The sequence below is a fragment of the Zonotrichia albicollis genome, chromosome Z (genome assembly GCF_047830755.1).
Source record: "Zonotrichia albicollis isolate bZonAlb1 chromosome Z, bZonAlb1.hap1, whole genome shotgun sequence".
NCBI classification, from domain to species: domain Eukaryota; kingdom Metazoa; phylum Chordata; class Aves; order Passeriformes; family Passerellidae; genus Zonotrichia; species Zonotrichia albicollis.
In genome coordinates, this window is record NC_133860.1 from 61502736 (window position 1) to 61517478 (window position 14743).

Consider the following 14743-nt stretch of genomic DNA (forward strand, 5'->3'; position numbering starts at 1 on the left):
TTGTTAGATGGAAAAGGTAGAAAGACACAAGAAGATTATTTTTAAAGTATGTTACATCCTACTCTTTCATGAGAACCTAGTTTCATACCACTGTTATGATGGAAGAGAGACTTATGATGGCCAGTGCTGGAGAGAGTCACCCTTGCAGTATTCTCTGATACTGCTTCTGGCTGAACAAAGTGGGCATCATGCTGCGTTAGAAGAAGGCATTGTGCAAACAAAGTATCAAAAGAAGCTGGAAAACAGACTTTGTGCAATCAGACCTAAATCAAACTGAGACAGAATGGTATTTGGTTTAAATAATCTTATACTTTATTTTAAAACTTATAAAAACCAATTATTAGAACATAAAATCTAGTGTTTTAAAAATTCAGCTATATTCTATATTCATAAAATAATGATCTCTAGCAGTCATTACTAAGAGTATGGAAGCTATTAAGTACTCAATATAATGACATAAAGTGCTGCAATAATTCTTTTTATGCTATATAAATTATTTTCCCCATCAAGCATGCAGATTTTCTCTGCCTATTGTTGATCTGCTGCTACACATTTCACAACAGTTTGCTCTGTCTTCAGAATTTGAATCTCCAAACAGCCAGTTTAACAAATGAAAGAGCACAGATTATGACAGAAAAAAAAATTCAACAGTGATGTTAGTATTTGGGTTTGTTTGGAGGACTTTCATCTGCTTCAGCTTTATCAGAAAAGTCCTCTGCAGGAAATATTTTTTCCTCCAACCAGTGTCAAGCTTTTATTTCTTACAATACATATTCAGAAGTATGTAAACTACAGGAAAAAAAATTGTTAGTGGCATATATTTTCCCTTTAGACTCAACATGTGACACAATATATGTTGATTCTTTTTCTACCATGCGTCATACCATGTATCGTTTATGTTCATTTAGTACTAAGAAAAAGTATCAGATTCAGCATTTATATTCCAAAGTAATATAAAATAGATTTCAATTAGGTTTTACAGGTTATTTGCTTAGAAATTTGTCTCAAGAGATAAAAAGTGATTAGTAAAAAATAATGATGAAGTAAGTAAAGACATCTGAATGTAAATTTCAAATATAAAAAACATTATTCTGGATAACTATGTAAAAGTACTGGTAATTAATTACATTGTTTTCTCATACAATAGCTTGTACAGACTGTCCCTTAATAGCCCATTAAATGGTCAATTAATTAAAGCTTCATTTTCCCAGATAAGATCATCTCATGTAATTCTTTGGTTAACAAGACATATGCTTTCTTAGAATTGTCTAAAAAATAAAGGGGATCAGTAATTGTAGATGGATTAAAACCTTCATCCACAAGTTGAAATTTTTGTTGTTTGAATGTTCCTGTCATTTCCATTTTTTCCTGCAGTAGAGAGAAAGATACATTATTCAAAACAAGCTACTTTTCTTTTTCTCACATTCACATTTGTTTTTCAAAGTCTTACTTGATGTAAGTCCATTTATTCTCATTGTGCTGAAAAACTGGAGTTTGTGTGCTGCTGCAGACCCACACCAAACACCCAGCTGACAAAAGCTAGAGCCCTTTTCTTTGTGCATCCCTGTGCATGTCTCATTAGTGTCACATGTGGTGTCTGCCCAAGACAATCGATCTTCTTTACTGGGCACATCATAAAAGGAAACTACACACCATGAAACTTCTGAGAGTAAAACTTGTTATCACCAAGAACTCCTTTATGATAAAACTCAGGAAATTTGCTGTATCTATGACTATTGTCACCTCACAAAAGGGCTTGAAAGAATCATGTACTAATTCAGCCATATTCATATTCAGGTCCAAAGGAAGATGGATCTTGACCATGCATTTTGTTTTCAGACAGCTCCAGTGCTATGGTATCCCTTGGAAAAGTGGCGTGAGGCATCTGTAATAAGTCTATTCTAACTACCTCTACTCAGCCCAACTTTATGATCTCTCTCCATCATCTTCTCTTCTGTCTTTATGTTTTTTGAATGTATGCAAACAATCTCTGAAGAAAAAATAATTAGGTATTAAAAAAAAAACGTTAAAGAGCCCTTTTATCTACTCCAGGCATACCTACAGATTTTATCTACCTGTTCTGGTTGGTCTAGGACATGTTCTGACATCTTCTAAAGTATGATTATATGTCAGATCAAACTTCACAGAAGGTTGGAAGAGACCTTCAAGATCGATGAGTCCAAGCCGTTCTCTGACACCTCAACTAAACCACGGCACCGAGTGCCACATCCAATCTTTTTTTAAACACATCCAGGGATGATGACTCCACCACCTCCCTGGGCAGACCATTCCAGTAATTTATCACTCTTTCCATGCAAAACTTCTTCCTAATAGCCAACCTATTTTTACCTTGGTGTAGCTTGAGACTGTTCTCTTGTTCTGTCAGCTGCTGTCTGGAGAAAGAGACCAACCCCCACCTGACCACAGCCACCTTTCAGGGAGTTGTAGAGAGTGATAAGGTCACCCCTGAGTCTCCTTTTCTCCAGGCTAAACAGCCCCAGCTCCCTCAGCCATTCCTCACAGGCCTTGTGTTCCCAACCCCTCACCAGCCTCACTGCCTCCTCTGGACACACTCAAGTGTCTCAAGGTCCTTCCCAAATTGAGGGCCCAGAACTGGATACAGCACTCGAGGTGAGGCCTCACCAGTGCCAGTACAGGGGCAGAATGACCTCCCTGCTCCTGCTGGCCACACTATTCCTGACACAGGCCAGGGTGCCCTTGGCCTTCTTGGCCCCCAGGGCACACTGCTGGCTCATGTCCAGCCGGCTGTGGACCAGCACCCCCAGGTCCCTTTCTGCCTGGGCCCTGTCCAGCCACACCATCCCCAGCCTATAATGCTGCAGGGGGTGATTATGGCCAAAATGCAGGACTTGGCACTTGGAGTTATTGAACTTCATCTTATTGGACTCTGCCCATCCATCCAACTTTTCCAGGTCTCTCTGCAGAGCCCTCCATCCCTCTAACAGATCAACACACGCTCCCAACTCAGTGTCATCTGCAAATTTGCTAATGAAAGACTCAATACCCTCATACATGTAGTCAGTAAAAATATCAAACAGAATTGGCCCCAGCAGGATGCAGCATCATTCACCAGCACTCTCTGGGCCTGGCCATCCAGCCAGTTCCTAACCCAGCAAGGAGTGCTCCCATCCAAGCCCTGGGCTGCCAGCTTTCCCAGGAGTGTGCTGTGGGACACAGTGTCAAAGGCCTTGCTGAAGTTCAAACAGACTACATCCACAGCCTTTCCTGCATCCACCAGGCGGGTCACCCGGTCATAAAAGGAGACCAGGTTGGTCAAATGTGACCCCTCCATGTGGCTGGGTCTGATACCCTGGCCATCCTGTAAGGGCTGTGTGATGACACTCAGTATAAACGGTTCCATTACCTTGCCAGGTACTGAGGTCAGGCTAACTGGCCTATAATTACCAGGACCCTCCTTCCCACCCTTTTTGTGAATGGGCGTCACACTGGCCAGCTTCCAGCCATCTGGAACCTCCCTAGTGAGCCAGGACTGTTAATAAATGATGGAGAGGCTTTGCAAGCTCATCTGCCAGCTCCCTCCTCACCCTGGGATGGCCCATCTGGGCCCATGGATTTATGAACATCCAAGCATCTCAGAAGTTCTCTGACTGCCTCCTCTTGGATAATGGGGGGACCATTCTGCTCCCTAGCACCATCTGCCAACCCAGGGGGACAGTTGTCCTGAGGACAAGCCATCTTCCCACTAAAGATTGAGGCAAAGAGGGTGTTAAGCACTTCCACCTTCTCCTCATCTGCAGTTACTAAGTTCCCTCCCTCATCCAGTAAAGAACAAAGGTTGCTCTTACCCTTCCTTTTATCATTAATATGTCTGTAAAAACACTTTTTATTATCCATTACAGAAGTTGCCATTTTAAGTTCAAACTGAGCTTTGGCCTCCCTAATTTTTTTCCTACATGCTCTAGTAACCCCCTAAAATACTTCCTGAGACACCTGACCTTCCTTCCAAAGATGATCCATCCTCCTTTTATTCCTAAGTTCCTTCCAAACCTCCTTGCTCATCTAAGCTGGACGTTTACCTTGTCGGCTTACCTTTCAGCACACAGGGACAGTCTGCTCCTGTGCCCTCAGGATCTCTGAAGCACACCCACCTTTCCTGAACTCCTTTGTTTTTAAGAGCTGCTTCCCAAGGAATTCCCTGAATAAATCTCCTAAGTAGGACAAAGTCTGCCTTCTGGAAGTCCAGTGTAAGAGTCTTATTGGTGTTCCTCCTCATTTCACCAAATATCAAGAACTCTCTAATTTCATGATCACTCTGCCCCAAGCGGCCTCCAACCACCACATCTCCCACCAGCCCATCTCTATTTGCAAACAGCGGGTCTAACATAGTCCCTCCCCTGGTGGGTTCCCTCACCAGCTGCGACAAAAAGTTGTCCTCCATACACTCCAAAAATTTCCTGGACTGCCTCTTTTCTGCTGTATGAAGTTTCCAGCAGATGTCTGGTACGTTGAAGTCACCTACAAGAACAAGGGCTGGTGATCCTGAAACAGTATCTAGCTGCTAATAGAAGAAGTTCTCCACCTCTTCTTCCTGGTTGGATGGACAATAACAGACTCCCAGTAGGATATCAGCCTTGTTGGCCTTCCCCTTAATTCTTACCCATAGGCATTCAACTCCATCTTCATAAGTTTCAATACCTATAGTGTCAAAAGCCTCCCTAATATAAAGGGTCATCCTTCCACCTCTTCTCTCTTTCTTGCCCCTCCTGAAGAACTTGTATCCATCCAGTGCAGTGCTCCAGCTATGTGAGTCATCCCACCACATTTCTGTGATGGCAACTACATCATAGCTCTGCTGTTGCACCCTGGCCTCCAGCTCTTCCTGTCTGTTGCCCATGCTGCATGCATGGGCATACACGCACCTCAGCTGGGCTGCTCATTTCTCTCCTAACACAGTCTTACCACCCTGGGACCTGCTTCCAGACAGCCCAGATGCATCCCCTTCCTCCTTCAGACCTAGTTTAAAGCCCTCTCACCAAAGTCTGCCAGTTCATAAGCTAAAAACCCTCTGCCCTTAACAGAGAGATTATTCCCATCTGGTTCCAGTAAAGCAGGTGCTGTAAAAATTGCCCCAAGATCAAAGAATCCTAAATTTTGCCAATGATACCAACCCTTGAGCCACTTGTTAATGATGTGAGTTCTCCTATTTCTTTCATTATTTTTCTCTCCCACCAAAGGGAGAGCAGAACACTACCTGTGCCCCTGTCCTATTGACCACTTAACCCAGTGCCCTAAAGTCCCTTCTAATCACCTTGACACTCCTCTTTTCAATCTCATCACTGCCAGACTGAGTATCAGCAGTGGGTAATAATCAGGGGGCTGAATCAGCCCAGGAGTATCATCTCAGTGATATTTCATACCTGGGCCCCAGGGAGGCAGCAGACCTCCTTGTGGGATGGGTCCAATCAACAAATGGGGCCCTCAGTTCCCCTCAGAAGGGAATCACCCACTATGATTACCCTTCTTTTCTTCTTGGTGTTAGAGGTAGTGATCCATCTTACAGATGAATCATAATTGGGGGGTTCACTGGGCAGACAATTTTCTTCTAAATCATCTGGCCGGCTCTCTAGATGAAGGGCCTCATACCTATTCTATAGCTTAATATGATTGTTTTCCCTCTACCTTATTTCTTTCTTGGTTAATGACAGCTGTACCAACAGCAATGCATCTGTAATGGAGGCATTTAAATCTTAATTTAAATTCAAATTCCACATACTTGATATCAATGCAATACTCAAGATTCAGATTCCTTCCATCCAGTGTGAAGGTTTTTCTGTACAACTATACAGGAGTGAATCTAGACTAGGTTCTCATAATTCATAAACTGACTACTGCAACATTCTCAAGTCTAATCTTGCTTTCTCACATCAGAAAGCTGCTGCAAGATATCTTCCTGGACTTATGAGATAGATAGATAGATACATACATACACACATATTTCACTTCCAAGTTCTTTCACAGGTGTTTTGTTTCCTCTCTTTATTCTGAACCAATATTCAATCTCTGGGTAATCTAAGAAACCAACTTCCATAACTTTTCTCTTTATACAATGATGATTTTTTTCATCTGCTCCTCGAATGTAGGGGACTCCCCCATAAACACCTTCCGAAACATTTTTCTGTTTGTTTTTATCAGGAAGTTTGCAAAACACTTAAGAGAAATGAAAGTGCTCATCAGAATTCATGTATCATGATTATCAATATTGTGTGCTTTTGATACTCTCATATTTTTTCCTAGCTCTATCTAGTCACTCTATGATATTTACATTTTTACACTCTGTGGGAGGAACTCATTTACCCCAAACTGGACAGTTATTAGAATAAAGTAGTGCACAAATAAGGATGATTCTGATGATTACTGTGGTGGCAACAATAACATACTTTTTTATTCACCTTTTCAATTTACCTAGTATCTTCCCAAACACTTTAATATTTGTCATTGTTACACAGAAAATAACATTCATTTTATTGTGTACAGCCCACTGTCTTCTGTTTTAGCTCCATTTCTCTCTCATTTTCACTGAATAAAATGGATTTTAGATTCTTTTCTCCAGATGCAATTGTTCATGTTTTTAAATCTGAACCTTTTTCTTTTACCATGATTATGCTTCTAATCTTCCCAAATCCATTTGTATGATCTCTGTCCTTGCTCATTTGTACAGTTTCTCTCATTTAAACATAATCTGCAAATTCATTGACTCTTTGTGTAACCACTTTCCAGGATCCCATTAATGAAGACAGCAAATAGGACCCAGTCTAAAACTAATCTAGTGATACATGAACAAGCACTTTTTGTTATTCACTTAGCTATCTCTGTGTTTAAATTATGTAGATGTCTGTATACACAGTGCAATAATGCACCTTACCTGGACTCTTAAGAAGAGGGGACAAGCATAACTTGGTAGATAGGTCACTACTTGCTTATACATTTGCTCCAAGTCTAATGATGCATTGTGCTTTAAAATAAGAGAAGCCATTCCTGCTTTTCCTTCATGATCTGTACAAAAGGAAGTTAGATGACAATTTTGTAACATGAATAAAGTTGACATTGTAATGATAAACCACACAAAAAAACCCATAGTGCATTAACAAACCAACAGTCATATATCATATTCTGAGTTTCAGTAAAGCTGCAAGATCTCATTCATATTTTATCTGGCATTACATGTACATGGAGATCACTCAAGTGTTCAATTAAGCAATAATGCTGTAAATTAGTGTGGCGGGTAAGACTAAATGGAGTCCTACGCTTGATATAATCAATAAATGTGGATGAACATCAACAAATTCCTCTCTCGAAAACAAGAGTGAAGTGTGTCTTTCCTGGAGTAGCCAATTATATCTTCATTTCTGTTTTAGTCTCTTTCTCTTGCCAGTATGTTTTCTCAAAACTGTGGATCTGAATTAATAGAGAGAGCACTTAAAATTCTTACTCTTTAGTCTGGAAAATGAGAACACTGTGAGTCTTTGGTAAAGAACAAAATGGGTAAAAGGTAAGAGCAATGAAAATTCAGCTATCAAAATTAACTAAACACTTCAAACTAGTAAGTAACTAAACACTTTAGGCTAGTAGTAATAGCAGAGATGTTTTGCCAGCCTTATCGTTGTTTCGGTTTGTTTTAATTTTTTGCTATGCTATAAAATCTGTAAGGAATTTGATTTTTTTTAACCTTAAGTGCAATTATCAAGACAGTCAGATAAACTGAGTAGGTAAACAGGTAAGTATTGCACAGGAAATGAGCAATCTGATTTTTGAATCTGATTTTTAGACAGTCTTCTATGATGTTTCATGTTCTATGGCTTTAAAATACTGTTCAAGTGAGTGTTCATGCTTCACACGAGAGAAAGTGACACATTCTACACTTTAAACTCCTTTATCATTTTGTGTTGGGTTTATCCTTGCCAGCAACCAAACATCCAGCCAGCTTTGTGCTCAATCCCTTCTGCCATGGGACGGGAAGCAAGGCTCAATAGTTAAGGTAATTGCGGCTTCATAGGGAAACAAAAAGATACATGAACAAGCAAAGCACAGCCAGGACATCATTTAATATTCCCCATCATCAGAGATGTCCAGCTACTTCCTGCAGAGCCAGGCCTCACTTGGAGCATGCAGCGCTTTTTCAGGGAGACAAGCACCACACCCACAAACCTCTCATCCACTTCTTTTCCTCCAGCTTTAATAACTAAGCATGGCAAAGTTATTCTGTATCATATGATGCAGAATATTGCTTTGGCAGTTTGGGGCCACTGTACCATCTCCATCCGCTCCCAAGCTCTTGCTGTCCCCAGCATTCTCATACACAGAGAAAGCATTGTACTGTGCAAGCTCTGGTCAGTGGCAGCCAAGCACTTTTAAGTTACCAACACTGTTTTAGCCATTGTTTTAGTCTGGTGCAAAGCAGAGCACCAAAGAGTCTCCTATATAGAAACATATTTTTATCCCAGTAAGCCCAAACATGTATTTTAAAAAAAGATTTAGCATGAATGACAATAAAGTCCATCTAATCTCATGAAAAATAACAAAAAACCCTATTAAAAGAAATTAGTATATTTTCTTCCTTACAAAATTATTTTTCTCTTTATATTCTTCTTTTCTTCTTGGTTTTATCACTTAACTGTTTACAGTTACTTTATGAGGCAAAGTGAAATAAGACAGCAAAATGTCTCGATATATTTTCCTTTAGAGTTACTTTAGAATTACCTAGTTTACATTTTATTTTGGCACATATTTTACGCAGATGTGAATTTACTGAATCTTTATATTCTAATTTAGGTTATGTAGCTATCACAAATGTATGCTTGGTCGATTTTCAAAAAAACTCCTCACTGCATACAGATAAATAATGCATAATTCACAGGCTCGTTCATAATTGGGTGGTATTTTCATTACCTGCATCTGCATTTTAGCTGGATATTAGAGATGACTCAATCAAATATGATTCATAAGTTTAAAACACAAAAAAGAAAGAGTTATGAGGGTTAACAATGAACCTAGGAGAAGCAAAATGTATAACAAACTTTTACCTGGCACAGACACACCATACACATTTGCTTCTTGTATGAAGTCCAACATTGCAATGACATCAGAAACTTCTGTAGTGGCAACGTTTTCCCCTTTCCATCTAAAATGTGTGAAAAAATAATTTCATCCTATGACAATTGTCCTTTTAAAAACCTTTAGTAGAAGCTCCATTCATTTCAGACTGACACTACCTCACATTTTTTCACACTTGTGACATTAGAATTTGATCACCAGAAGACAATTGCCCTTACTGGGCATCAAAACACTGTAAGGGCGACTGGATACAATTGTTTCCAAGTTTTTTACAGGTATATAAATGTATCAGAAGTGGCCAATCTCTGCTATTTGATACATTTTTGTCCACATCAGTATCCAACTTCCTTGCTCATAGCAAATCCATCACTAGTTATATGGTTATTGAAAAGCATGATCAAAGAGCTGGAATTCCTACGAACTGTTCTGAAAATGAATCATTCAATTCCACAGGAATATTACTCACAGAACACCTGTGACAAAATTAAGCCTTCATCATCCACTTCAGAGTCATTATAAACTACATCACAATAGCAATAAATTGAACAGTCCCAGCTGAAAACAAATCCAACCACATTATTCCATTCTATGTACCTTTAATTAAGAAATTTGAAAAGAAACAGTAACTGTACCTGAAGGTATCTCCAATCCTGTCCCAAAAATACAGAAAATTGTCATGGTCTTGAACCATTAGATCTCCAGTATTAAAATAAAGATCTCCCTTCTTAAATACCTCACAGAGTAATTTCTTTTCTGTGTGTCTTTTATTGCCAGCATAACCAAAGAAGGGGTTCTTCGCATTGACTCTGGAGATCAGAAGACCAGCCTCACCTATACAGAGAAGTTGAAAGAATATAAACCCAAAATATCATTGGACATTTCTGTACCTGACATTAATATTACTTACAGTATTGTCCACGCAAATTCACAGTCACTTGTATTTCTTCTCGTGGCTCACCAGTTTTCTCCCAGAAGGGTCATCTATCTATTGTAATTTCCTAGTAGTTTATAATCCTCTGAAAGTGCACCATTCAAGTTCATATTGAATTGACTCCCCACAGGTTACTGAATTGTCATGATGAGTGTCAGCTTTATCCGCTTCCTAATTAAAAACTAGTGTTAATCAGAAGTAGGTGCTCAGCCCAGGCACTGTGTTCCTATTTAATCTCTTTTCAGAAGTTCTGAGAACACTGAAATTACCTCACTTGGTTGGAGCCTGGTGTTAATAACACCAAGCTTGTGGGTTTAATCCATGTGGGACCACTCACTTAAAGAGTTTGATTTGGTCCTTGTGCGTCCCTTCCAACTCAGAATATTCTGTAATTCTGAGACTTCTTAAGAATATTCATTAAAGTGATACAGCATCATCAGTTTACTTTTTGGTGTAAAATTCAAAAGTTTAACACAATTTCTTTCCTCAAAAAGTTGGGGGAGTAGGGGCAAGGATTATCCTCTTATGCTTGTAGAGTACCGGGGTGTTAGTTTGCAGACTATGGAATAATTGTATGAAATAACCTTTTTGGGAGCAGGTTCTGAAAAACATAGCTTAAGAGTTCCATTACTTTGTAACAGAGACAAGAATTATATATATAAAAATATATCAAAATGCTTCCAAAAGTAGGCACTATTTTTAATTTAAGACTGCCTCCTTAAAAAAAGCTGCTTTTTTCCCCATAAACTGGTAGTGTTTAAAGTAGAACTATTTAGTTCACTGGTAGTATCATTGCAGCCATAATGCTCTGAAGAAATAAGATGTGGGTAAGACAAAGATTATAGACAGAGATAATACTTTTCATTAGACTGGGTGATGTAGTTGGAAAAAAATCAGACCACATGTCTAATTAAAGCATGTGTTCCCTTCACAGGTCAGTCTGGCATCCATAGAGATAAATTCCTATAAAATTTCAGCTTTTGGTGACATATAATCTCAAAGTGCCCTTGTTTTATCACCAACTGTTAGAGAATCTCATATCTCCTTTGAAAAATCTGTTTCAGCTCCCCATTAAAGCTGTCTGCCTGACCTTTAATATGAGTTTTTCTTCCTCCAGTTTCAGCTGTTACTTTCCTACAATTCAATGCATGTTCTAGTATGTGGGTAATGCTTTGAAAAATTGTGTAATCACGATTTTTGGTAAATAGTTTTAGGACAGCTATAATCAAGCAGTTTTGGGGTTTATTTCCTTTTTTGGGTTGTTTTTTTAATTATTAAGCTAAATCACATCACCTAGTCAGAAACACTTAATCTCTCATCAAAAAGCATTTGCTCTAATCCACCAGTCCTTCCTGTAGATCTCTTAGGCAACCATTTCCTTATGTTAACCTCCTTTAAAAAACACAGATGTCACTATGTATAAATTCAAAGATAATGCCATAGCATCACTTTTGACCACTACTCTTCTGTCAATACATCCAAGGATCTCCTGAGTGCTTCTGATATCAGTACTGGTATGTTTAATACTGTTTTATCTGAGATCAAAAATCATACTGCTTTTTTTCAGAGCAAAGAGTAACAGTTAATTTGGTAAACTGCAGTAACACAATAGCAAGGCTTCTTAAAACAACTCTCTTAAGTATTTGTATTAAATTCAATAGGCTGTAATATCCTATTAAAATATATACTTACCTTTCTTAACTTTTTCACACCAACCATGCTTATTTCTAATTGGTTCATCTTTTTGGAAATCATACTTGATTAAATCAAATGGGAAAAAAAGCTAAAAAAGGGAAGAAGTCATCAGTTACTCATCTACACAGTGACATCTGGTGGCAGCAAATACACATAAGGAAACCTGTACTCCAGTCTTGCTCATCAAAAAGGAGAATGCACTTTCATTTTAAACTGAAAATACTCTGTATGTAAATTTACGCCACTTCCTGAAGCTAAGCAGCATCAGAACAGTTTTGTAAATGAAGACACAGAACTGTCCATATGTTAAATTTTCCTACAAGTAAGTTATGAGATCTACATCATCAGTGAAAGAACAATGTGAGTCAGCATAATAGAAACATTATCTCTAGTATTTAAGGAACATTTAATGGTGGTGGCTGCTTTGATGTGTACTTGGGGTCTTCTGGCACTGAAAACAGCTGGCGAGGGAAAGGCCTCACAAAGGAAAATCTGCTTCCTCTTGGGCTTTACTGTTGCTTAACTAACCTCTGTGACTATTATTTTGCTTTATTTTTCTGCTGTGATATGAATACAAACCGGACCTTTAAGAGACACTTCCTGATACTATTCCCTGATACTGTGTTTGCAGTGATCCAAATTATCTCTTTATTATTCTAAAGAGACAATTTGCCCTGCTTGGGATTCCATGTTGCCTTCCCAAAAGGAAATGTATCAGCAATCTTTAAAAACTGGTGAAACCAAGGTAATTATCTTCTCCTGAGAATTCTTGGCAATCAGGGAACAATTTTATAAAACATTAATATAAACCTGCCCTCTTCACAATAAAGAAATGCAATATAACTTAAGGAGGGTTATATGGAAGTGACTGAAGTAAAGGGTAGGATGTTAAAACATAAACCTCTTTCCTTTTCTGCCACTAAGTCAGACAAAGAGTGGCACCTTTATCCTAATTTGAAATGTTATTGTAAATAAATAATTTTTTATCAAAGAAATCTTAATAAAGAGCAACATGAATCCCACAATTTCAGCCTCATATGGACAAAACAGGTTCATTGAGTCCTTTCAATGTTCAGCACTGTGTTTTTCTTCTACACGAAGTCTGAAACAAAAAGATATTTTTAACAGTTGATCAAAGGAAAAAGGTCATAGCCTGCAAAATAAAATAATGATTCAAGAATGGAACACTATTTTAATTAAGTGAAGGGTAATTATTTTTATTAACCTCAGATTAAATAATTTAACAAAGTCAAGAATCTGAGGGTCAGAAAGTTTACCTCAATTAGAAAATAATTGATTATTCTTGAGGAACAGAGTGGAAGAGGGCCTTTTTTTTTTTTTTGGTCTGCCTTAAATGCTACTCTTTTTCACTATCTTTCTTTTTACATTGATATTTATTACTTCAATAGGTTTAATATGACCAAATGAAATGAGTAATATAAGCAATAAGAATGAAATGGTATAAAATTAATTGCTACTGGTTTTGTGTCTGATTAGAATAGCTTAAAGTAATGCATCATACAGAGTAGTATTTTGACACGATACAGTTTTTGAGCTCTGAAAGAATGAAGAAGTATTTCAAATTGTTAAAAACACTCAGAAACTGTAATTCAGTATCTGAGAGACTATTATTATACATAACTATACTACGTTGTATACAACTTCTTTTGCCTACAACTCCAGAATATTAACAAGGTGTATTCCAATTAGGTTTCTGAAATAATCATCATGAAAACACATAATGAAAGAACCACATCTTATATTAAATATGCATAATGAAACTACGCATAGCCAGTGCAAACAGCTGTGCCTGCACAAAAGTCTTTTCCAAGCTAAATCATTCTGTGATTCTAAGCAGCTTGCTTTTCATATTAAATACTAGAAAATTAAAGTCCTACAGCAAAGTATTTAGTCTGGGCACAGACTAACATTTGGTTTGCCTCATTATTTAAATTCTAATGGGACAAGGACCTGAGCTGTTGAAGCATTACCATATTTTCTCAGAGTAATGCAACATTCATCATTTTAATCTACATCTTACTCTCTGAAGCACAAGATAACGTAGCAAACAAAAAGCATCATTTAGCAAGCTGAAAATGAAAGTGCATTAATGTGCAACATTGTCTACTACTATGCTGCCCAGATGTTATCTAGTACCAGCTTCCCTCACCTGTTTTATTTTTTAATTGATTGGAAATATGTGAATTTAAATATTGTTTTGAAAGTAGTTTTGACATTCCTAGCATTTCAACTTGCAGAGAATGCCCAGAGAACTTTTACCAGAAATAGAGATCACAAGCTTTTTATTACTGGTTTTAAAGATGAAGTATTTTTGAATTCTCTTGGAGAATATCAGTTTCGAAAACAAAGCATTACATGTACTAGATTTGGTTTCAAGCATCTTTAAAAACTGAAATGTAAGGAAAAAAAGTTAGAACATAGTGTCATCACACCTTAGAGACAGTTTTGAAAGTATACTTGAAATCCCTTCTTTACGCTGTAAAGAACAGACACATAGGTACTCCACACAACTTTGTGAGCCAAAGTAAACAAAACCAAGAAACAAATATTTTAATATAATTGATATTAACAAATCATAACATGTAAGAACATACTACTTTAGAAAACACTTGTAGTACTTTAGATTATTTTTGCTCAAAATTAGGAAAAGAAGAAGAAACAACATTAATTTTCATTGGCCAATGAACTTAGGAGCATCCATTTCCTGGATTTACACATCAGTATTCTTCCTTTGAACTGTTTTCCAGGATTATAAAATTTGCTTAAAACTAACTTTGTTTATTTTTAAAAAAAATAATTTGTCTTCTGCCACAAGTTCTGTGACTGCATGAAGAAGTGCATAATACTAATTCTGAATGGCTGTGTGAAAGCCATTTTATATGTTGAAATTACTTAAGATTTGTTATAAGATCTAAATGTTCCTCAGCTCAAAGCTGATTTTTATCTATACAATTTTGTGTAAGAGATTTGGATTCGTGTGATATTTTGAGTATCTTTGCTTAA

The 14743-nt window shown here is 37.6% G+C and overlaps 1 protein-coding gene across 3 annotated transcripts in view; it reads right to left on the reverse strand.

Moving 5' to 3' along the window:
* Positions 1-321: 321 nt before the first annotated feature.
* The window catches only part of SLC27A6 (solute carrier family 27 member 6), a 75214-nt gene continuing 60792 nt past the window's right edge, over positions 322-14743 (reverse strand). For 2 of the 3 annotated variants that reach the window (XM_026792919.2, XM_074533641.1), the window contains exons 6-10: positions 11717-11807; positions 9726-9924; positions 9063-9160; positions 6905-7035; positions 322-1368 (exon numbers count right to left, since the gene is read on the reverse strand). In XM_026792919.2, the coding sequence (XP_026648720.1) occupies positions 1192-1368; positions 6905-7035; positions 9063-9160; positions 9726-9924; positions 11717-11807 (696 nt within the window). In that variant the 3' untranslated portion in view covers positions 322-1191. The remainder of the gene's footprint in view (positions 1369-6904; positions 7036-9062; positions 9161-9725; positions 9925-11716; positions 11808-14743) is intronic. The other variant, XM_005486230.4, reaches the window with a different exon arrangement.